Source organism: Bufo bufo, chromosome 3 (assembly GCF_905171765.1).
Source record: "Bufo bufo chromosome 3, aBufBuf1.1, whole genome shotgun sequence".
Classification (NCBI taxonomy): domain Eukaryota; kingdom Metazoa; phylum Chordata; class Amphibia; order Anura; family Bufonidae; genus Bufo; species Bufo bufo.
In genome coordinates, this window is record NC_053391.1 from 136,906,411 (window position 1) to 136,931,076 (window position 24,666).

At 44.7% G+C, this 24,666-nt stretch overlaps 1 protein-coding gene and 1 long non-coding RNA gene across 2 annotated transcripts; both read left to right on the plus strand.

The window, feature by feature from the left end:
- Positions 1-3,212: 3,212 nt before the first annotated feature.
- On the plus strand, positions 3,213-23,182 carry LOC120994815. The gene is made up of 3 exons (XR_005777474.1): positions 3,213-3,313; positions 21,181-21,186; positions 23,172-23,182. It is a non-coding gene; the product is annotated as an uncharacterized LOC120994815 (long non-coding RNA).
- On the plus strand, positions 7,229-17,654 carry SUPT4H1 (SPT4 homolog, DSIF elongation factor subunit). Its single transcript, XM_040423642.1, has 5 exons — positions 7,229-7,361; positions 9,785-9,891; positions 13,897-13,952; positions 15,492-15,545; positions 17,437-17,654. The coding sequence occupies exons 1-5, from the start codon at positions 7,293-7,295 to the stop codon at positions 17,502-17,504; spliced, it is 354 nt and encodes a 117-aa protein (XP_040279576.1). The 5' UTR covers positions 7,229-7,292; the 3' UTR covers positions 17,505-17,654.
- Positions 23,183-24,666: the final 1,484 nt, after the last annotated feature.

Sequence of the window (24,666 nt, forward strand, 5' to 3'; positions counted from 1 at the left end):
CCAGTCTCCTTTCCCCAGCAACAGGACACTGTATTGGGAGCGGAGACGGTCGGTCGCCCTCCCCAGCGGCTGGAAGTATGTATGGGAGAGGAGCTCGTTACCCCCTCTCCCCAGCGGCAGCTTAACGCACCAGGGGGAGACAGTAAGCCCCACAACAGTGCAGATGGGACCGTGGTCTCTGCACTTACAGCACAGGGGGTAGAGACAGTCGGTCTCCCCCTCCAACAACCAGGCTCCAACCAGGCTTCTTCCGTGGTAGCGCTGGCACCAGGGCAGAGTACCGCTGATCCCTGCCCACAAAGCAACCTCCACTCCAAGCCAGGGAGCAACACAGAGACCGGGAGTACCAGCTTCCAACATAACCTTGGTGGACTCACTGGACAGAGACAGGCTACTAAATTCAACAGGTCCAGTATTGGGTTGTGGGTGGGCTGCCAGACTAACTCAGGTACTGACCGGCGTGAGGTCAGGTATCTGGTTAGTCTTCCCTGGGGGGGGGGAGATGTGTGGCGAAACCAACCTCGCCACTGGGTTTTGGAGAGGACTGGCTGCTGGCCTCTTGCCCCTGGATTATGGGCCATATACTAACTTTTAAACCCCTGAACCTATTCAAGTGAATTTTGGATAGGTTTGTCCCCAAGTTATACTGTTTAAATTGATGTTAGTTATATGTATGGCCAATGTAAACTCACAAAGTTGTAACAATTTATAATAAGTGTAACTTGTCAGCTTGGGAGGAAATGCTGGGTGTGTTTCTATTGTGCCATTGTGTGTTTAAAGGGTGATGTCTGTCCTATTGTCTGCACATGTGTATTGGTGACTTCTCTTTGTCTTGAGAGATAATTGGATTACGCCTCGGGTGTCTCGAGGGCAGAGAGGAGGAAACCATGATGCATTGTGGGGATGTGTTGTGTCTGTGTGTCCTAAGTGCTGTTTATCTGTCCTATGTCACAGTCTTCATTCTGGTCCCCTAGGGGCGTGTACACCAGATGGGCTGTACTTACATTGTATGTGTTGTAAATTACTGATTGGTTGCATTTCAAACCCCTGTGGGCAGTACTATGTTTGTGGTTTATGAATAAAAGAGGCTGTACGTGAAGTACAGTCAGACCACTGCTTGACCCTCAACACGGAGCCTTGTCTCGTTATTAGGGGGATTCACTGTATGCTGTTACAGACTGATTGCTAGGAGTGTAAGCTGATCCCTGTTCGTCTGCTAGCAGCTATTCGTGAGGTTCCAGTTTGGAGTGCTACTTTGTATCCAGTTCGGGAGGTTGGTGTCCTGCAGTAGCTGTGCCTGTCTCTCAGAAAGGGGCTTATCGCCTAAACGGATTTTAACCCCTTGTCTGCTGAAACGGTCCGTTACAATCTCTTTACCAGTTTTGTTTTCAGCCTCCTCCTCTGATACTCCAACCAGACACCCGCTGGATATTTCGAGGTGCCTCCAGGTCTATGTGGATAGATCCAGAGAGTTCAGGATAGATGAGAATCTCCTCATCCTGTTTGCCGGTGAGTCTAAAGGCCGTAAAGCGTCTAAAGCTACCATTAGTCGCTGGATCAAGGAAGCCATTAGGGAGTCTTTCGTCTCCCAATCTCTAGATCCTCCGGAGTTTGTGAGGGCCCATTCTACTAGGGCTGTCTCCACCTCTGTTGCGGAGAGAAGACTTCTCCCCTTAGAGTTGATCTGTAAGGCGGCTTCCTGGAGCTCTGAGTCAACCTTCATCTCCCATTATAGGATAGATGCTAGGGTGGCAGAGTTTTCGGCTTTTGGGCAGACAGTTCTTAGTTCTGCCAGGCATGAGGACCCTCCCTAGGGGATTCTTCTTGCTATCTCCCCATCTGTGCTGATGGTAGGACGTAAGGGAATCGTTAATTTCTAACGATAATTTGTTTTCCCTTAGTCCTAACAGCAGCACACAAATTTCCCACCCTAGGTACATTATGCTTGTTACAGACACGGTGGGCTGGGGGGCGATCTCCTCCCTTTCAGGGAGCTGAAGATCGCTTATTGGTTCTTGGGCTCATTAAAAATTCCGCCAGTCCTACCAGTCCACAGGGGGCAGTTAACCCCATCTGTGCTGCTGTTAGGACTAAGGGAAAACAAATTATCGTTAGAAATTAACGATATCTGGCGGTGGATCCCCTGAAGTTATGAAGAGGCACCGACCTCTCCATAACTTCGACGCATCCAGCGCCAGTCTAAACGTAAACCAGCTTAATTTTCAACACCTAAAACGGGTGTAGAAAATGATGAATGAGACGGGCCACCCGGCCTGTCCCCTTCCCCGCAACGCCCACTCTCTTAGACCTGGTGTGAGCATGGAAAAGTCGCAGATTGTGGTGCAACTAACCATTGCACTGCAATCTGAGCCAGAAATACGCCTTATATAGGAGTATTTCTGGATTATAAATGACCCCCAATGTCTTTAGGGCATGTCCACACATCAGTGAAATGCGTTTCTGCTGTAAATTCACAGCAGAAAAAAATACTCCTAGACAGCATACATATAACTATTACTGAAATTAATTCATTTTAAGCCCTTTGTGCCTGTGTCACTTAAATGAATGGAGCAGGCCTCACTAATGCGCATGCTCTGTCTGATGGCATTGCTTGCACCTGGACAAAGTACCATCAGTTGGTTCAGGATGTCATGGTGGACCAATACTGTACTGTGACAGCAAAGAAAAATATAATGCTTACATTCATAGGCTAAAAATCCAACCTAATCTGGTCCTAAACACACAGCCGGCCAAGTGCTCCAATACATACATTGGTAAACTGGTCATGATAATACAACCGGCTGCATTCGCTATGAACGGATCCGGTTGTATTATCTCTAAAATAGCCATGTGTCCAAGAAAACGAATCCAGCACCATTGACTTACATTGTGTGTCATGACGGATCCGTCTTGCTCCACTTCCTATGCCGGACAGAAAGACGTTGCTTGCAGCGGTTTTCTGTCAGGTATGGGAACACAACTTAACAGAATGCATTCTGGTGCACTCCATTCCATTCAGTTCAGTTTTTTCCCCATTGACAATGAATGGGGGCAAAATTAAAGCGTTTTCATCCGGTATTGAGACCCTATGATGGATCTCAATATCGGAAGGGAGAAACGCAGATGTGAAAGTAGCCTAAAACTCTCCACTATGTTATTGCAGAAACATCTAGGTGGCCTCTCCTTGCCCAACTTTATTAAATATTAGCAGAAGGCCCCGGTTTCGCACGGGTATATGTCATCTATTTCATGTAATGTTTGTGTGTGACGTTAAAAGATATCAACAGTATCCCCCATAGCAGTCACATCAACAGTACCCCATCCCCTTAACAGTGACCTCCACACCCCCCCACAGTGCCCCGCCTCCTTAAAATGGGACCTCCACAGCAGTCCACCCCCTTAACTTTGACCTTCACATCAGTCTGCCCCCTTTAACAGTGAGTTCCACAGCAGCCCACTCCCGTGACAGTGACCTCCACAGAGGCCTGCCCCCTTAACAGTGACCTCTACAGCACCCGCCCCTTAACACTGTCCATAGGTTACAGTTCCCTTAAGGCCTCATGCACACAGCCGTTTTTTCTCTGTTTACGTTCCGTTTTTTTGCTTTCCGTATACGGAACCTTTCATTTCAATGGGTCCGCGAAAAAACTGAATGTATTCCGTTTCCGCATTTCTATCGTTGGCCAAATTTATATTGTTTATATTGCATATCGTCTATATCACCCACCTCTACTCCACAGTACCATCTCCTTAACAGTGATTTCCACAACACCCCGCCCCCTTAACAGTGGCCTCTACAGCAATCTGCTCCTTAACACTGAACTCCATAGCGGACCGTCCCCTTAACTGTGAACTCTACAGCACTTCACTCCCTTAACAGTGTCCCCCACAGCGCCCTGCCCCTTTAAAGGTGACCTACAGCAGTGAAGAAAAATGGCTGGGTTGTTATGAAAACGGTTAACAGTTAACTCCACAGCCCCCCACCGCTTAACATTGACACCCCCACAGTGCCCCGACTCCTTAAAATGGGATCTCCACAGCAGCCCATCCCCTTAACTTGACCTTCACAGCAACCCACCCCTTTTTAACCGTGAGTTTCACAGCACCCCACTCCCTTGACAATCACCTCCTCAGGGGTCCGCCCCCTTAACACTCCATAGGGGACCGTCCCATTATCTGTGATCTCCACTGTTCCCTGCCCCCTTAACAGAGACCTGCACAGCACCTGTCCCTTTAACAGTGACTGCCACAGTACCCCGCTCCCTTAACAGTGACCTCACAGTACCCTGCTGCCCCAACAGTGACCTCCATAGCAGCTGCCCCTTTAATAGTGGCCCCTGCCCCATTAACAGTGACCTCCACAGTGCCCGCCCCTTTAACAGTGACCTCCACAGCGGCCTGCTCCCTTAACAGTAACATCCACAGTGAACGACCCTTTAACAGTGACCTCCACAGTGCCATCCCCTTTAACAGTGACCTCCACAGCAGCTGCCCCTTTAATAGTGGCCCCTGTCCCCTTAACAGTGACATCCACAGCGGCCTGCCCCCTTAACAGTAACATCCACAGTGAACGCCCCTTTAACAGTTACCTCCACAGTGCCAGCCCCTTTAACAGTGACCTCAACAGCAGCTGCCCCTTAAAAAGGGGCCCCTGCCCCCTTAAAGTGACACATGTCAGATTTGCAAAAAATGGCCTGGTCCTTAAGGTGAAAATAGCAAGGTTCTGAAGGGGTTTAACATATTTACTGCAGTTACTTTGGTGCGCTTTTTGTGTATCATTGTCCTGGTTGTACTCCATGCTGTCAGTACGGCCTCCTGTGTGCGGCCTTTATTTGACAGCCTGCCAGGCATTGTAATTCTATATCATTTGCATTTGTTGTCAATAAAGACTTTTTGAAAGTAAAACAAGGCAGTGGCCTGCAGATCTCACTCTGGTCCGGATTTCTAAAGGTTATATCTCCAGATATATTGCAGCTAGCACTTAACAATAAGATCTGGCTCATATATCTAGCTGCTATAAAGCCTGAGATAGACCAGGTTGTAGCAGCACCCCTTCCGCTGGCTGTGATCCCATCTAGTGTGGAGGGGGGGGGGACTTTCTGACAGGCTGATGCCAGTATTTCTCAGTGGTGTTACTCAATGTTTCCACTTATCTGTTACTGGGACAGTATCTTCTAGTTTGGTTTCTGTTTAGCAGGAACCTCTCTTAGGCTACTTTCACACTTGCGTTCAGAGCGGGTCCGTCTGATGTCTGCACAGACGGATCCGCTCCTATAATGCAGACGTTGGGATCCGTTCAGAACGGATCCGTCTGCATTATAGTTTAGAAAAAATTCTAAGTGTGAAAGTAGTTCAGACGGATCCGTCCAGACGTTACATTGAAAGTCAATGGGGGACGGATCAGTTTGAAAATTGAGCCATATTGGTCAACTTCAAACGCATCCGTCCCCATTGACTTACATTGTAAGTCTGGACGGATCAGTTTGCCTCCGCACGGCCAGGCGGACACCCGAACACTGCAAGCAGCGTTCAGATGTCCACCTGCTGAGCGGAGCGGAGGACAAACGGTGCCAGACTGATGCATTCTGAGCGGATCCGCGTCCACTCAGAATGCATTGGGGCAGTACGGATGCGTTCGGGGCCGCTTGTGAGCCCCTTCAAACAGAGCTCACAAGAGGAGCCCCGAATGCAAATGTGAAAGTAGCCTTAGTTGGCAGGTTTACTATTGTGTATTTTGTATTGTCGATATATATTTTTTGCTCTTTTGAGCATATATTAATACCCTTATGAACTATGTTACTATGTTACCACTTAGTATTCTTGACTTGTCTATTTATATCCCATACTTTACATATACTGGCAGCTTGCTATAACAGTTTTTAATATAATAATATATTTTCTCTATACTTTGGGCTGCAGCGACTCTTTTTTTCTGTTTATTGGTCTTTAAAGATTAGTTGAATCAGCCTGTAACTTGTGATTTTTTTTTACCCCTACAGTATATCTGCTTACCTTATAGGTTTTTATTCCCCTACTTGCCATCTTTTGATGCTTGGCCTCCAGACAGTGAGAGGTTTTGACAGCAAAATGTATTTTATAGCTGCCTCCCTTTCCAGGCTCCACCCCCATTATGAGCGCCCCGTTCTGTCTCCTGTCATTGGGCCCCGGGACTGTGTCTAATGATGCAGTTACAGTACATGGAGGGAGAAAGCAGCCCTCCATGCTGTGCCCGGCAGATTCGGGAGTCTTGCAGGTCTCTTCTCTTCCTGGGAGACTCCCGAACACTCCAGGAAGTTGTCAAGTAGGGTTATTCCCCCTAGAAATAAGTTTATTCCCATCTCTTTCATCACTGAGATTGGAATAACCCTTAAAAGCGAGTTCCGGAAGCAGCGTACTACTGTTTGTGCAGCTCCTAGTCACTTAAAGGGGTATTCCGGGGATATTGGCAGGCTCTGAGGGGTATGGGGCCCCCAATCTTGTGATCTGTGGAGGTCCCAGTGGTATGTCTTCCACCTAAACTTATCTCCTATGGTGGATTTTCTGGAACCTAGAATATTCCAACACTGCTGGATTGATTTATTTTTCTGTGATTCTGGGTTTGTGGTAACTTTGTTGTGCTGCAACCCCCCAGATAAGGGCACATGCACACTAACGTATTTTCTTTCCGTGTCCGTTCCGTTTTTTTTTTAGAACCATTCAATGGGACCGCAAAAAAATGGACTCCGTGTGCATTCCGTTTCCGTATTTCACAAAAAAATAGAACATGTCCTATTATTGTCTGCATTACGGACAAGGATAGGACTGTTCTATTAGGGGCCTGCTGTTCCGTTCCATAAAATACGGAATGCACACGGACGTCATCCGTATTTTTTGCGGATCCGTTTTGTGCAGATCGCAAGAAACATATACCGGTCGCGTGCATGAGGCCTAAAGCAGAACACAACCCTCGGTTGTTTCTAAAACTGTGGCGACCCCTTGCCATGGCTGAGGAGGGTTACTCAGAACTCACCCATGAAAGGAATAACCCTATAACAATTTAAACATACAAATTACGCGTCATTACACTTATGGTAGTTAGTTAGCAGCAGCCACGTTCCTCCACCCTTTATTCCGTTACATGCACAGACCGCGTCACGTGACCACTCGCAGCGTAAACCGCCACCTGTGTTGATGACGATAGAGTTCCCGGATCCCTCATAGAGCGTCGCACAGCTGTACACCATAGAGACTTCCTGTCCGCCGCAGAATGTGTGTTCATACTTCCTGGTGACGTGTTTCCGGTGTCTACAGCAATGGCGTTGGAAACCGTACCGAAAGATTTGAGGCACCTGAGAGCATGTTTACTGTGTTCGCTGGTGAAGGTGAGGAGCGGGGGAGAAATGCCTGTGCCGCTAGTGATTCTGGGACAGCGGAGGTGGTCCCCTATACTGTGCCGTGTGCTGCTTTATGTTGTATGTGCTTGTAATCCTCTGTTTATTTTACAATCTGAAATACCCTGCACTTGTAGAGGCACTTTTACTTTATTTACATTTAGTCCGATGACTATTGGTTGCCTGCTCTTGACAAGTGCATTTGTTAGTCTCGGCTTGCTTAATTAAAATTTAGCTTTTAGTACTGATTTTTTAAAACAATAACTAGTGAATAAATTTTTAATCCTAACCTACTATGTTTTAAAACTTTCATCAGTCGGCCAGTAGTGTGCTGGCTTGTCTTTTATTCCTTGATATTCTTTATTTTTATTTGAGTGGCAGTCTTATATGGCTGCCTATCTATCTCTATCTTTAGGCTCTTGGAGCTTTATTAATGGCACATTAGTAGCTACACTGCCTGCTGGTTGCTTCCCAGCCTGCTCGCTATTGTGGCTCAATTCACTGCTACTTTGTAGCTGACGGCTATAGTGCGCTGCGCTGGCTGAGGTCTATTGATTTTCATAGCCTCGATTGCCTGAACTCTTCAATCGCTGCTAGTGGTACATGTGTTTGTACTTCTATCTCGCCGCTACTCGGTAGTAACTCGTGGAGTTGTAATATTAGCTCATTGGCAGCTTCGTTGCCTGCTGGTTTCGTCGCTGCCTGCTAGCTTGTGTTGCTACATTAGTGCTACTTTGTAGCTGCCGGCTGTGAATGCGCTACACTGGCTGAGGTCTATTGGCTTTCATAGCCCTGTTCAGCTTCTCTATTTTGTCAGTACTATCGGCGCATTAGTTATTTATCCTGCCTAACAGCTACTTAGTAGCCAGCACACTATATTGGGGTCGGCTGTGATCTAAAATCGGGTTACTGCCTCCCGACATGTTTCGCCATATACATGGCGTCTTCAGGGGATCGGGCAGTCTGTTGTAATCCTCTGTGGCACGTTCTGTATACTGTGTGTACAACCAGGGAGCAGACAGCATTGTGCCAGTGAGGGCCCTGTTACCCTGTGTGTGTACAGTCTGCCTTGCAAGAAGATGGATTTTTACTTTAAAAAAAAAAAATTGCAAAACATCTAACATTTAAAGGGATTTGCCAGTTCTAGTGGCCTAATGTGCGATCAGTTGGCGCCAGACCCCCAGTACCCAGACAATCTTCAAAATGTAAGGGATGTGTTGGCACGTTCAGTATCTATTCAGTCCGATGCATGCTGGATAGTGTTAAGCGAACTTGTGTTTTAAGTTCAGCGTCTAAAGTTCGGGTTATCGAAGACTCGCGTTACGGATTCCGCTACCACGGACCTTAACGGAATTTAGAATCCATAACGCGATTCTTTGATAACCCGATGCCGAACTTAAAACACAAGTTCGCTCAGCACTAATGCTGGACAGTTGGGTTGTCAGGGCTAGTATCTGGCGCCCAGCAATTATAGTGCGCAGGTTTTACCAAAACCCAGAAAATGTGTTACAAAAAAACAAAGTGAGGCGAATACGACCAGTCTGCCGCCAACTTTCTGGAGTGGAATCGGCACCAACTTAGAGGCCGCCATGTGAAGCAGATAGTTACACCTACCTAAGTTCACTAGGATATGCCCCCATTGTCTGATAGGTGTGGGACCTACAACGAGAACGCAGCGGGGAGCGCTGTGGCTGGAGGACCCCGGATTTCCCTGGGTTCGTCCACCACCAAGCGCTGCTCCCATAGAAGTGAATGCGAGCGCACCGCGCATGCGCGGCCCATGCTCCCATTCATTACTATAGGGCAGATGGCAATGGCCGAGCCAGCGCTTGGCTATTTTCGGCGGCCCCATAGAAATGAATGGAGGGCGGTTGCGCATGCGCAGTGCACCCTCCGTTCATTTCCCGGCTCCGTTCTCATTGTAGGTGCGGGTCCCACCGCTATCAGATATTGGGGGCATATCCTAGCGATATGCCCCCATTGTCTGAGATGGGGAAAACCCCTTTAAAGGGGTTGTCCGGGCTTTTACTATTGATGACCTACGCTGGTCAGCTGTATGAGGAGACGCAGTGCGCATTTGCAGTCTCCCTTCTCTCTTCCTGTCCGCTGCTGCTGTCTATGGCAAAGACTAGCGGTGAGCAGGGAAGAGAGAAGGGAATTGGTACGTGCGCCCTGCGTCTCCTTATACAGCTGATCAGCTGGGGTGCCAGACCCCTGTGATCTGATATTGATGAGCCCAGAGAACCTTTTTAACTATCATGAGGACCAACAGCGATCTGGCTGCAACCTGGAAACATGCTGACAATCAGCTGGAAGAAAACCACTGTGCGAGGGTGAAGCTAGCGTCTTGAGCCCTGTTTTTACCAGTAATTTGTTAATTGTCCTATTCTTATGTGTGTTATTTCCTTTTGCAGACCATTGACCAGTTTGAATACGATGGCTGTGACAACTGTGATGCCTACCTACAGATGAAAGGCAATAGGGAGATGGTATACGATTGTACAAGCTCCTCATTTGATGGGTATGTTTCTTTATATCATCAATCAATTCTTAATCTATGCTCATTGACAAAGAATAACGCACCAAGAAGGAGTTGTTGGAATTGAGTTACACTTTCTATGTGTGAATGTAATGATGATATATTTAAGTGATTACAATATTAGAGTGAAAGGATAAGTTTATTGGGGGGGAAACTGTAAAACTGAATGGAGGGTCTGGGACTCAGTTGGTCCGTCATTAGCTGGATACAAGATGATCTGGTTCGGCATGGAGGCATACAGGTTCTGTATGGTATACTGCAGCACATTTGCCCACAGATATTTCAGCTGGGCCTGTAGATCCTGAACACTTGTAAGTTGCCAAAGCTGGCGTCCCAGCAGACCCCATATGCTCGATTGGTGATAAATCTGGCGACCGGGCAGGCTGAGAAAGTGTTGCAATATAGAGGAGACATTCCTAGGAAACCCTTGCTGTGTATAGGTAAGCATTATCCTGCTGACAAATGCCAGCTGGAAGGCCTGCCATGAGAGGCAACACCTGTGACCGCAGGATGTCCTACACATATTGCTGAGCTGTTAATGTCCCTCATATCACTACTAGGGGTGACCAACTGGTGTATGCGATGGCTTCCCCGATCATCACACCAGTAGTTGTTGCAGTGTGTCGCTCCACAGCAAAGGCAGGATTAAATTGCTCACAACGAGGCCTCCATTCTCGAACCCAAACCTTGTTGGCTCCCAAACAGAGCCTGGATTCATTGCTAAAGACAGTATGGTTTCAGTCCGTAGCAGTTTCCCGTTCACAACACTGCAAACAAAGGTGAAGGTGGCTGGCTGTAGATGATGAGACATGTAATATGTGCCATGACACCAATTTTTCTTCTGCTAAACGTTTGAAAATGGTGCAGGAAGAGAAAGGGGTGTATAATGAAGGTGCCACCTGTATCCAGGGGGTGAGCTGCGAAACTCGTGCTTGTTAGCAGATAAAACTACCTCTCAATGTCTGTCAACTGGGCAAAATGTCTTTGAGTACATAGTAGAGGCATTTGTGGCAGTTAACGATCTCTTGCCAAGATGTAACCTGTCCAAAAGTAGCCTCTGAGAGCCTTTTCATAGGGCAGTGGGGGAAGCACTTTTATTTTCTTTTGTGGCAAGACTCAATGTCTAATCAGACCATGCCTGTTATAATTGCCGTATCTTCTTGAGACATGACTGCATGCTGAGTTTTGCTGCAATCTGACCTTTCTATCTGGGTGCGTGATTTAAAATTATTTTTTTTTGTTTGTAAGCGTCTACTGTGTGGAGCGAATTTGTATATTTTCTATGCAAGTCTGTGACACTTGCATTTCATCGGAGCATCACTTAAATTATTGATGACTTATCCTTAGGATAGGGTGGGAGTGTGACCTCAGAGCCACAACACTTCTTGTGTAGTGAGTCTGTGTGGTACTGCAGCTCGGTCCTATTCACTTGAACAGAACTAAATTGCATTTCCAGACACAGTCGGCAGCATGATCTGCTGTTCCTGTGTGAACAATAACCAGGATGTGACACTTGTTGGAGTAGTCCTGTCCTGTGGGTCAAACATTAATGGCCTAGGTAGAACTCCAATAAAACCACTAGGCCCCTTTCACACGGGCAAGAATTCCGTGCGGGTGCAATGCATGAGGTGAACACATTGCACCCGCACTGAATCCGGACCCATTCACTTCAATGGGGCTGTTCAGATGAGCGGCGTTTTTCACGCAACGCAGGCCCCGTAGAAATGAATGGGTCTGCGTGAAAATTGCAAGCATTCTTAATACAGAGTGCTTACTAAAATGTGGCTTTAGGGGTTAAAAAATAAAAGAATTAACTCTCCTCATCCTGTTGTTCGCGCAGCCGGCATCATCTTCTTTCAGGACCTGCAAAAGGACCTTTGATGACGTAATCGCGCGGTGACGTCAGCACAGGTCCTGCTGAATGAAGATAGAACATTTCTATCTTGAATCAGCAGGACCTGTGGTGAGCGCGATTACGTCATCAAAGGTCCTTTTGCAGGTTCTGAAAGATGATGATGCCGGAAGGATGAGGCGAGTTAACTTTAATTATTTTTTAACCCCTAAAGCCACATTTTAGTAAGCATTCTGTATTGAGAATGCTATTATTTTCCCTTTATAACCATGTTTTAAGGGAAAATAATAAAATATACCTAACCCGAACTTCAGTGAAGAAGTTCGGGTCTGGGTACCACAGTTTTTTTTTTTTTTTTTTAATCATGCGCGTGGACATCGGAACGCAATCGCAGTTGAAACTGACTGCAATTGCGTACCTACTTGCATGATTTTCCCTGGACCTAATCCGGACACGCTCGTCTGCAAGGGGCCTTAGAGCTGCACTTTGATTCCCTGAAGCAATTAGTGAATTGAGAAGCAAAGGTTGTAATTGCTCTGCCCTAGGACCTACCATTTGTATGGGTCTTGGCTACTTGTCACACACACGGCGGTCTCTTCTTCTTCCTTTTCTCAAACAGCTTCTTCAGGGCGGCTGTGATTCTGGAGTAGAGAAAGGGCTGCTCTGCATGTAATGGGTTTTGGCTCCCAGAGGCTGTTGGACGACACATGGAACTTTTGTTGTCAGGCCTTCTGAATAACTAGAAGGATTTTTAACGTTAGTAAAGTAGATTACACTATAAACATGGCGTCAGTTAATTCCTATTAAATTGAAATAAACCATATACATGACTCACTAAGGTATGAAGCTGCACCAATGCGTCAAGAATCACGACGTTGTGCTCACAGTCAAATAGAATCGCCCATTCTACATAAGTTAAAAATTACAAAGTAAAAACTGGGCACTCGCTGACAACGGAGAAAAATTAAGAGCAATTTATTTGAATAATAAACAATAAGGTGATATGCAAGTTAAAATAAAGGACAATAGGTAGCAGCAGTCCTGTATAATGATGAAGAAGAGGGTCTCTAAAGTGTAAAGCTGTTAGAAGCATACAACAATCCCCCCCCCCCCCCAAAAAAAAATATTGATATAAAATCGAAAAATACAGAGTCACATAAAATCGGTTGCTATAGAACAATTCGAAAGTCTGTGCAATCTACGGCAAAACAATATACGATGATAATCAGGGACGTTGTCTTCCCAATCACAAGGTGTAAAGCGGAGTACATCGAGAACATGTAGCTGGGTACACAAGAAAATATACGAATCCTTTCAAAAAGTTCTTAGGAAAATATCTTCAACGTTCAAGAGTATTAATACATGGTCATAAATTCGTATGGTTAAGAATAGTTTGTACGAGTTAGTGGCGTCCCGCTACTCCAAGTACACAAGTGGCGTCCTGATTTCCAGGTGCTCTATTTAGTAGATTTCATTTGCTGGTTTCATTCTCATATAATATCGAAAACACTCTTGAATAAAATAGCATATGATATATATATTGTTTTCGTCTTAGTCTTTCATGGCTAAATGCCTTTTTATTTTCACACGCTGACCACCTAACATTTTGCAAACAGGAAACTGTTCTGAGAAATAAGCTTCTAGATGGGTGAGAGTTTTCTTTTTGTATACAGTACCTATGCAGACCTATGTGCTTCGCATTCATGCCGATGGTGCTCCTGCTGTATTTGATCTGATTGTGTATGTATATCAGTTCTATAGTGTAGAGGCGTCTGTGGTCACAGCAGATGAGTATATTTCATATAACTTGTAGAGCTATATGAGTATGGTAGAGTCATGGAAGAACTGACACAATAAAGAGGGAGAGAGAGAAGGGCTTCACGGGGAATGTCCTCTGAACATGGAGGTGCACACGCAGGCATCTCAGAGAATGCAGGTCCGCAGAATAAAAGCAGTACAAGTATCAACCATCCAAATATTGCATCCTGAACCTATCCAGGAGCACTGATCCAGCTGTAAAAAAATAAATAAATGTATTTCTATAAAAAAAAAAATGAACATAAATGGATTTGGTTTTAGTAGAATTCCACCAATTTGAGTATATAAGATTGACTCTTGTCTGAACTTTTTTACAGGATTGTTGCTATGATGAGCCCTGATGACAGCTGGGTGTCCAAGTGGCAGCGAATAAGTGAGTAGACTAATAAACCAGGAGCTAGAACTGGTTACTGGTTTTATCTAAAGCAGGCATGCTCAACCTGCGGCCCTACAGCTGTTGCAAAACGACAACTCCCAGCATTCCTGAACAGCCTATAGCTATCTGCCTACAGCAGGGCATTGTGGGAGTTGTAGTTTTACAACAGCTGGAGGGCCGCAGGTTGAGCGTGCCTGATCTAAAGGTTCCTGTGAAGACCTGTCTCTACATCTATTCTGACATACTCTACAGGGGCCTACCCCTATTAGTCAGAACGTTGCCACTGCGAAGAGCCGTTCCTGCTCTTATAGCCTAGGGCAGGGATCGGCATCCTCCGGCACTCCAGCTCTTCTGAAACTCCATTCACTTCTATGGGGTTTACAAGTGAGCAAAGCAAGTGTGCATGCTGGGAGTTGTAGTTTCTCAGCAGCGGAGTGCAGACCCCTGGCCTAGGGAGATGTATTCCACGTAACAAAAAAAAAACTGCTACAAATCAAGATAAATCTGATTGTCTATAGACCATTTGGAAAATACAAGCAGTGTTCTGATTGGTTGCTAAGAGCAACATTGGCCCTCTTTTCCAGCAGTAGCTTTTAAAAAAGAGACCCTTTATCATGGTCAGTAGGCTGTGGGATGTGGGGTCATATAAGAAGATAATGAGTTTCTACTTCCAAGTTGCTGGATCATATCATGATGGGACACCAAAAATTGAGCGGTTGTCATAAATCCCTTGTGTAAGGCCTTATGCACACCGTTTTTCGGGTCCGCATCTGAGCCGCAGTTTTTGCGGCTCGGGTGCGGACCCATTCACTTCAATGGAGCTGCAAAAGATGCGGACAGCCCTCCGTGTGCTGTCCGCATCCGTTGCACCGTTCCGTGGCCCCGCAAAAAAAAATGATCGCATGTCCTATACTTGTCCGTTTTGCAGACAAGAATAGGCATGTCTACAATGGGCCGCCCGTTCTGCAAATTGCGGAAGGCACACGGGCGGCTTCCGTTTCTTGCGGATCCGCGGTTTGCGGACCATAAAAAACGGTACGGTCATGTGCATGTAGCCTAAATCCAAAAAAAGGCCTACAACGACAGGTTTATAGACCAGTAACCCTATAAATGTGCCATGTGACACAGTAACCTAAATCTATAGCAGTAAGTAACATAGGACATTAGTGATCATGTGCAGTGTACAAGCTGTATAGCTGGGGGGGTTTGTGAGTATATACTAGCTAAGACCACATGCAGAATTTGCAAAGGGTTTTGGAGTGGATTTCACAAAGTACATTACAATATAGGTTAGTAGGTTATTTAAAAACATCATTCACGTAGTGGATTTTGCAGCTGCAGATTTTTCAGATCTACAGCATGCATATTTAGGATTTTACTTTTTGCAATGTAAATCGGAAACAGTAAGAGTAGAAAATGTTCTTGTCCTGGATTTTATGTGGATTTGTGACAAATTTTTATTAGTCAAATGTAAGCAGGGGATCTGTGTGTGACATTTTACATTATCCAACTGAATTTACTTTCTGTCCCATCCAGCTAACTTCAAACCTGGGGTGTATGCAGTATCTGTCACAGGACGACTACCACAAGGTAAATGTTTGACAACTTAATCCTTAGTAGCACACGATTTCAAGATTATAAAAAAAAATGTAATGGGCATGTTTTACATACAATTTAAGTAAGTTTGTCAGCAGTTTTGTCAATGCAAAACTGTTGGCAGCACTAGGTAGGGCCTGGGAAGAGCAGAACAAACATACTTTTTGTGGAGCATTTTTTTTCTTTATCAGGAGTAGTTGTAAATATGAAGTTTTATTCTGCCAGGTTCTACTCCTGCAGGAGGCGGAGCTTCATTATGATGTTCCCTCTGTAGTGGTCTCCTGGTTTGATGCTAGACCTCCCGCTCAGAGGGGAGGGGCTGTAAAGCAGCACAATGCAGAGAGCACTTTATAGTAAAGATCCACCTCCTGGACACTTGTAAGAGCAGAACCTGGTAAAATAAAGCTTCCCACTACTACTGATAATAAAAGCTCCACAAAAGTTGTTTGGACTGCTTTCCCCAGCTGCTACTTAGTTGCATAGTCAAAACTCAGCTGGTTCTGGAACTCCTATAGTGATGAATGGAGAGGTGGCCACGCGTGCAAAGTGTGCTCTCAATTCGCTTCTATGGGAGTTGCGGAAATGGCCGAGAGCGCTCGCTTGACTTTTTTCGAACTTCAATAGAAGTGAATGGAGAGCACGCTGCACATCCTACTTGGGGAAATCTTCACTTTGGGGGGCCCTGTTCTGTAGATAGGTGCACATACCACCTCTGTGACCCACTTACCTGACATTGGTGGCATATCCTACCAACATGCCACCTATGTGTGAGTTGGTCTAACCCCTTTCTCCTGGAGTCCATGACTTCTGCATCTTTATTTCCTGTAATGTGGCATTTCCTTCCATTTTAAATGTGATCAAATGACATCACTAATGTACTCCATGATTAATATTCATGGGTTGCCAATTGTGCATCTCTATGCTATATTCTATAGGGCATTAGAACGGTCTATGAAATGGTTTGTTTATCCATTTCATAGGCAGTTGCTGAATAGATAGAGGTGCTGCATGAAAAACTGCTGCAGTTGTCCTGTCTACCTAGAGAGTGCCGTACAGTCATGGTGGTGTTTGGCCGTAGGTGTAAAGATTTGGTGACTGCACAAACACTGCTTGGGAATAGGGCTGAAACGATTAGTCGACACAAAAGAAAAACGTTCTTTTAATTTAGTTTTTTGTTATTAGAGTACTCGATTAATCGATAGAATACTCGATTAAAAAAATAGTTGATGGCTGCAGCCCTACTTGGGAATGAGCATACATGAGAAATGAGAGAATTGTTCATGTATCCTGTGAATTGTCACATATTTTCACTTCACCAATACGTTTTCTCGCACAATAGTGCATTTAAGCCTTTAGACAGCAGTGTTTTATCAGCTTTCCACCAGTCGAAGACAATTTTTTTAGTATCATAGATATAGTGATTGCAAAATCATGCAAGTCTTGACGAATGAGCATTACCTCTATGGCTAACTTAAAAGGGTTGCCTGAGTTGTTTTTTTTAAGGCAGGGAAGCTGCATGAAAAGTTGTGTTAACTGCTCCGAACCACCTCCATTCCAGCGCCACCACTCCAAACCTCCGAAACGCTGCAGCCATGACATGCATGTATATGGCACCAGACCGATGCAACCAGTGATTGGCTGCAGTGGTCACATGCCGTATGTGGGCACATCACAGATGCAGTCATGAATACAAAGCTGAGAAATGGTGATCAGAGCAGAAGAGGAGGGGGTTTGGAACTAACTAATTATTTTAATAGCCCCCCCCCCCCCCCCAATAAAATATCTGTGACCCCCTTCTAGTTATGTATTTTCAATGATGTGGCACTTGTTATATGATGGGGGCTTTTGGTGAATGGTGTCTATTGACGGACTGACTTTCTTACAGGTATTGTACGTGAGCTGAAGAGCCGAGGCGTGGTTTACAAATCCAGAGACACGGCCATCAAGACGTGACAGCAAAAGAAGGGCTGGAGCAGAGATTGGGTTGATGTCGGTCTTCTCTTCCGTTGGTTTTGTTTTCCTGTTATGTTACTGAAACTGTGGTTTCCCTGCAGTTGGGGGAGGGTTGTGCCACTGAGTGCACCACATCTACAGGCACATCACGTCCTACACCAAACAAACAGAAACCAGAAGAGAGTTTTGGGGAGGTGTTCAGTTTATGTTTGATTGGGGGGGGGGGGGGGATATTGTTCTACCCATGGTTTTCATACATAGACTTTTTTTTTTTTTTTTTTTGCTTTAACTTTTAATTTTTCCCAATAAACTTCTTATTGAGATTCTTGTTGTATTGTCATTATCCTGGAGCCTGCCTGACTGTTACATGCTGTCTAGAATAACTAGTAAATGTGAAACCATACAGGAACACCGCAGTTCGCTCTTAACCCCTTCCCTACCACGTGGACGTCACAAGGCTCAATCTGCTAGGGCTTTGGAAAGGAAGTGGCTAATAGTTACTGCGACAGCTAAACTGAAAGAGCGCTGTTACTGAAAGCATACACTCTCTCCCCCTAGAACAGAGCCAGCAAGTATATACCCTCACATGCTTTGGGGTATGTTTCAATATCCGGAATCTTTTATTAACTTCTGTTATCATGGCTTTTAGATCGCCTTCTGAACCTGAATTTGCAGGAGTTTAGAAAGGGTTACGTTTTAACGCACCGCACATTTCCATATATGGATACAACAGCTTCTCTGAAACTGGCGGCCTGAAAATCGGCACATCGTAACTAGCTTTGTCACTTCCTGTGTGGTCAGGCGGGAGGCAGAAAGAAGCTTTCTGAGAGAGAGAGAGAGAGAGAGAGAGGGCAGGAAATTCAACTTTAGAGTCTGCAGTCAACATTCAGCCTATCTTTACAATCACTACAATGTGCAGAACTGGTCACTTTCTGCCATTTACTTGCATTTTTAATTCATGATCTCATTTATCCAAGGAACCTGATCTATAAAGAGCTTTACAGAGAAACGTGCACCTGTAAAGTAAAAGCCAAAACTAGATGGCAGTTCAGTTAGATTTTGTGTTTTTTGGTGCAACTTTCATGGTAAGTGCTATGTAAAGTTTGTATACCAGGCCGGAGTAGTAAGCAATTGTCCAGCAGATAAAGGAGAGGTAGGGTAAGAGAGAGACAATGTATAGTTCGAGCACTTACAAGTGATCTGGAGATTACCGCTCCATATGAAATATAATGGTAGACTTACTATTGCTAAGATGGCTGTGAGAAGGGGTCTCATACTTTCCTTTTATGCCATTTTACATGGTAGCCCTCACAGTTGACTACATCACAAAGTCTTCACTGAGGGTAGCTGTGTACAGCTGGGTTCACATCACATTTTTGCTTTACATTTAATGTATACATTGTGGGGGAGGATGCAGAAGTACAGTACACTATGCATTTTCATCCCGCAGAGTCTAGTAAAAAATAAAAGTAAAATATGTGTTTAAATTTTTTTTTTTAACAATGGAAATATAGTGACAGATGCCACTGTATGTATAAATTTTTTTTGCATACCTTAAGGCTCCATTCACACGTCAGCAAATGGGTCCGCATCCGTTCGGCAATTTTGCGGAATGGGTGCGGACCCATTAATTCTCTATAGGGACGTAATGGATGCGCCGAGCACACTATGTGCTCTCCGCATTTCCGGAGCACGCCGCCGATCTTCTGGTCTGCGGCTCCGGAAAAGAATAGAACATGTCCTATTCTTGTCTGCAATTGCGGACAAGAATAGGCATTTCTGTGGGGGTCCCGGCCGGGTGTATTGCGGATCCGCAATACGTTACGGATGTGTGAATTAACCCCGAATGTAAGACAAAAACGTGATGTGCCACCAGCCTCAGATGCACCTAAGGTCTTACGTAAACAGCCATATTGTTGCCTCTGATTTTGTTTTGTGGAGGTATTCTGCCTGAGAAGAAGGAATCCTCGCGCAACAGTAAGTACACTACAGGTCAGCACTGCAAACCTGGAAGTGCAGTCCATGCAAGGATGGCTCCCTGCAGAATTCCTACATCATTTTTGAAAATTTTTATTCACCTTGGTTTATACGGCTAAGCTCATAAGTGATTTGCAGAAAATAGGAAATGTCATCTTATAGTGTGTGCAGTAGTGGCTAGTATGAAAACTGGAATATTTCAGTATTTTTTTTTTTTTTGTAAGGAAATCTGAAAAAACCTCATAAATACCTTCTCTAATGCAGAAAAATATACAAAAAAAAAAAAGTCAAATGGTACTGTCTTACAGACTGCGTGGTTTAGTGTGCGCTGCCATATCTGGAACCAAGCTATCTTATAGGCCTGTGATGGCTAACCTCCAACTCCCAAGATGTACACTTGCTTGGCTGTTCTCAGAACTCCATAGAGCATGCTGGGAGTTGTAGTTTCACCACAGCTGGAGTTAGAGGTTAGCCATCACTGCGTATAAGCCAGGGAACAGCAACCTTCGGCACTCCAGCTGCTGTGAAACTACAATTCTCAGCATGCACACTTACTTGGCTGTTCTTGTAATTCTATAACAAAATAGCAAAGACAGGTGCACTCTGCGGTCTTACTAAACCCTCAAACTGATTTTAAAATTGAGAGATTAGACAACATGTCCTACGGTGTAGGACATGTCTAAGCCCGGGCACCACGCCACCGTATTGTAGTTCGCTGCGGGCATCCTCCACCATATGCATTTTTGCTGGGGATCGCCATTAGCAACGGGCCACAAGTGCAGGATTTGCTCCCCTATATATATGCACGACTGCATGTGGGTTTGAGCACCTCCTGCTAATACCACGCTAGTCTTTTCAGTTTGTGTATATATATATATAGAGATTCCTGGAGGTGTATAAACTCCAATTTAAATGTGCCTGTTTTCCATCTACAGGCCACATTTAGGTGCACCTGTGAGGCCTGGGCGATATCAGCCAGTCTTGAGTGGGACTCACAGACTCCTCCCTCCTCCCATTGCAAGCATGGTTACATGCTGGAGGTAACTGGTGAGTTGTTTGTGAGTCGGCCTCATGCTCCTGTAATTTGCCCACTGGCTCCTGGTATTGCCCATACGGCTCAGTTAGGAGAGTGTTAGGTCCCGGGCTACTTGAGAAACCTTGGCGTGGTGCCTGGGCTTGGACGCTCCTGGTATTGCCCATACGGCTCAGTTAGGAGAGTGTTAGGTCCCGGGCTACTTGAGAAACCTTGGCGTGGTGCCCGGGCTTAGACATGTCCTACACCTTAGGACATGTTGACTAATCTCTAAATTTTAAAATCAGTTTGAGGGTTTAGTAAGACCGCAGAGTGCACCTGTCTTTGCTATTTTGTTATATTGATTATGACATCCACACAATTGCTACCTTGTGTAGGATGTCTATTGTGGTTCGCTGCGGGCATCCTCCACCGTATGCATTTTTGCTGGGGATCGCCATTAGTAACGGGCCACAAGTGCAGGATTTGCTCCTCTATATATATGTGATATATACATGACTGCATGTGGGTTTGAGCACCCCCTGCTAATACCACGCTAGTCCTTTCATTTTGTATATATACAGTTGTGTTCAAAATTATTAAACCCCCACTGAAATTGAGTGTTTTGGCCAGTTTGACATTGATTTTGATCATTTCAGTCATCTTGTTTACAATTAAATCAAAGAGGCACTTGTAAGTCAGACAAATATAACATAACATTTATAATGAAATAACCACAAATATCTTTTCTGTGCTCACATCATTATCATTTTTTTTCAACCCCCAAGTGACATTCAATCTTAGTACTTAGTACAACATCCTTTTCCAGTTATAACAGCTTTTAAACATGAAGCATAGCTTGACACAAGTGTCTTGCAGCGATCTACGGGTATCTTCGCCCATTCTTCATGGGCAAAAGCCTCCAGTTCAGTCACATTCTTAGGCTTGCGTGCTGCAATAAGTCCCACCAGAGGTTCTCAATCTGATTTAAGTCTGGTGACTGCGATGGCCACTTCAAAATGTTCCAGCCTTTAATCTGCAACCATGCTCTAGTGGACTTGGAGGTATGCTTGGGATCATTGTCCTGTTGAAAGGTCCAACGTCTCCCAAGCCTCAGGTTTGTGACGGACTGCATCAGATTTTCATCCAATATCTCCTGGTACTGAAGAGAATTCATGATACCTTGCACACGCTGAAGCTTCCCTGTACCTGTAGAAGCAAAACAGCCCCAAAGCATGATTGACCCCCCACCATGCTTCACAGTAGGCAAGGTGTTCTTTTCTTCATAGGCCTTGTTCTTCCTCCTCCAAACATAGCGTTGATCCATGGGCCCAAACAGTTCTAATTTTGTATCATCAGTCCACAGAACACTATCCCAAAACTTTTGTGGTTTGCCCACATGACTTTTGGCATACTGCAGTCGACTCTTATTCTTTGGAGACAGCAAGGGGAGTTCTGGCATGGAGGCCTTCATTACGCAGTGTGCGCCTTATTGTCTGAGCTGAAACTTCAGTACCCACATCTGACAAATCTTTTTTCAGTTCCTCAGCAGTCACACGGGGACTTTTCTCCACTTTGCGCTTCAGGTAGCGCACAGCAGTCAAAGTCAGCATCTTCTTTCTGCCACGACCAGGTAGCGTTTCAACAGTGCCCTTTGCCTTGAATTTGCGAATGATGCTTCCTATGGTGTCTCTTGGTATGTTTAACATCTTTGCAATCTTCTTATAGCCATTGCCCTTCCTGTGAAGAGAAATCACCTCTTTTCTTGTCTTCCTGGACCATTCTCTTGACTTCACCATGTTTGTAAACACACCAGTAAATGTCTAGAAGGAGCTGAGTATCACTGCCTAATTGGTGCTTATTATGCTTGATTGCTGCTCCTTGACATCCACAGGTGTTTTCAATACCTGATCGAAAACACTTGAATGAACCTCTGTTCTTAAGAGTGGTAGTCTTTAAGGGGTTCAATAATTGTGTCAATGAAGAAATCACAAAAAAAACATTTAATACTGTATTACAAAAACAATTGATGTCATTTTAGTTGCATTTGGTTCTTTAAAAAGTCTTTGTAAGATTTCATTCTGAACACAATTACAAATGTACACTAAATTCCCTAAAACCCTTTACAGCATTGGGGGTTGAATAATTTTGAACACAACTGTAGATGTTCTTGTAATTCACATAACTGTTAAAGGAGGATTCTAGGAGTTGTAATTTCAGAACAGCTGGAGAGCCGGTGGTTGCTGATCCCTGCCATAGGCAGTACACATGGTCCGCTGAAATACATGACAACCATATTTGGGATCCATGTAATATAGATTCCAACTTTTGGAGTATGAATAAAGCTTTAATAAGACCGAATGATTGGCCTTGGTCATAGAGGACAGAAGCAGCTGAAAGTTTATAGCTAATTTTAGTAACCTAAGATATATAGTATATGATCCTAGAACTCTCTTAAAGGGGTTATCCAACTCCTATAATGCCCCCTAAATTGCGTGGGCCCCTCATACTGGTTATACTTACCCTGCACCTGCGTCACTTCTGATGCCAGCACGGCCGCTGTTGCATCTCCCCGTGGATAAAAACATCAGGGGGAGGGGGACCGTGCGAGCATCAGAACCGATGCGGGTGACGGGGACTGGGTAAATATAACCAGTATGAGGGGTTGGGCATTGTAGGGATTGGATAACCCCTTTAAGCTTCATGCATACATTGCAGATTTGAACAGTATTTTGCATTAGTTTTTTTTATACATCAAGCCCATGGGTGGGTCCTGATCACAAAGAAAGCAAAATGGAGACTGTTTTGCATCCACTCCTGATTTTGGCTTTAGAAACTGGTGCAAAATATCTACCATGTCTGTATAAGGGGCCTTATGGATTTTTTAAAATCCCTATTTACAGAGCAGTAGCTCCCTATGTTTTCTGTTTTTTAAACAGTAGCATATTTAGTGAATCATAATTTGTCTTCTACCTGACTTCAATTGTACAAGGTGGAAAAATCCTTATCCAGTGGAGAATAAGGTGGCATTCACACAACTGTATGTATTTTGCAGTCCATAAAACGCAGATTCGCAAAATACAGATGACGTCCGTGTTGCTTCCGTTTTTTTGTGGACTCATTGACTTAAGTGGGTCCGTTTTGCGGCCAATAATAGAACATGATCCATCTTTTGTGGAATGGACATACGGACATCTGTGTGCTTTCTGCATCTGTATGTCCGTTCCACAAAAGATAGAACATGTACTATACTTGGCTGCAAAATGCGGTTCACAGATCCACAAAAATAAAAAGGCACGCAACACCGGACGTTGTCCATATTTTGCAAATCCACATTTTGTGGACCGCAAAATACATACGGTCGTGTGAATGCACCCTTGTTAAGACTAGTGTTTCCTCTGTCAGTTTTGATCCCCTGTGCACTGGAGTGAGATGCCCCTCCTGCTAAGTCTCACCGCTTTACTAACCACTTTTGAAAATTGTCGAGAGGCACCAAACCTCCAATTATGGCCCAAATACAGGATGTGCCATGATTTGCAACTTTTTTACACCACAGATGTGGAGAAATGCTTTGCTAAATGTGCCCCAATGTTCTCTGAGCCCCTTTACCACACACAGGGAGGGCCTGTTCTTTGACCTTCAACCCTGCAGTGTGGTGAGGTTTTTGGTGTTTTTTTTTATTTTTTATTTAATAAAAAATCTAAAAGTACATCCTGAACTTAGAAAGATGCCTCTACTACTACTTTCTTACTAATAAAAAAAAAATCTGTGTGTTCACCTCTTTTATTACCCGTTTAATTATTACAATTAGTAGAAAATATGCCTTCTTCTACATAATTTATTTTTCCATGCTAGTGTCACTGTTTTTGTAATGATTTACGTACTTATCCCTGACTGCATTATGTTCACCCAGCCCCCCATTGCTCTGCTGTGAATGCAAACCACAGCAGGTTGTGGAAGAGGCTGCTTGAGGAGATAAGTTGTATCTTTAGCAGCTTCCATGTTCCAAGTGCTGACTGTCACTGTAATCCTTCCCCCCCGATTATACACCTCAATGTTCTATGAGTATATAGACTTGCCGTTTTTTGGTCTTCATGCCGACTTGGATGACTCTTCTTCCTTTGCTTATGTTAGGCTTGATAGATCTATACATTGTGTCACGTCACAGATAAA

Bases quoted from the DNA above. Each gene is read 5' to 3' on its own strand.
- SUPT4H1 (XM_040423642.1), top strand. From the start codon at position 7,293: ATGGCGTTGGAAACCGTACCGAAAGATTTGAGGCACCTGAGAGCATGT. The intron at 7,362-9,784 runs GTGAGGAGCGGG...TTCCTTTTGCAG, and splicing joins TACTGTGTTCGCTGGTGAAG to ACCATTGACCAGTTTGAATA. The intron at 13,953-15,491 runs GTGAGTAGACTA...TGTCCCATCCAG, and splicing joins GTCCAAGTGGCAGCGAATAA to CTAACTTCAAACCTGGGGTG.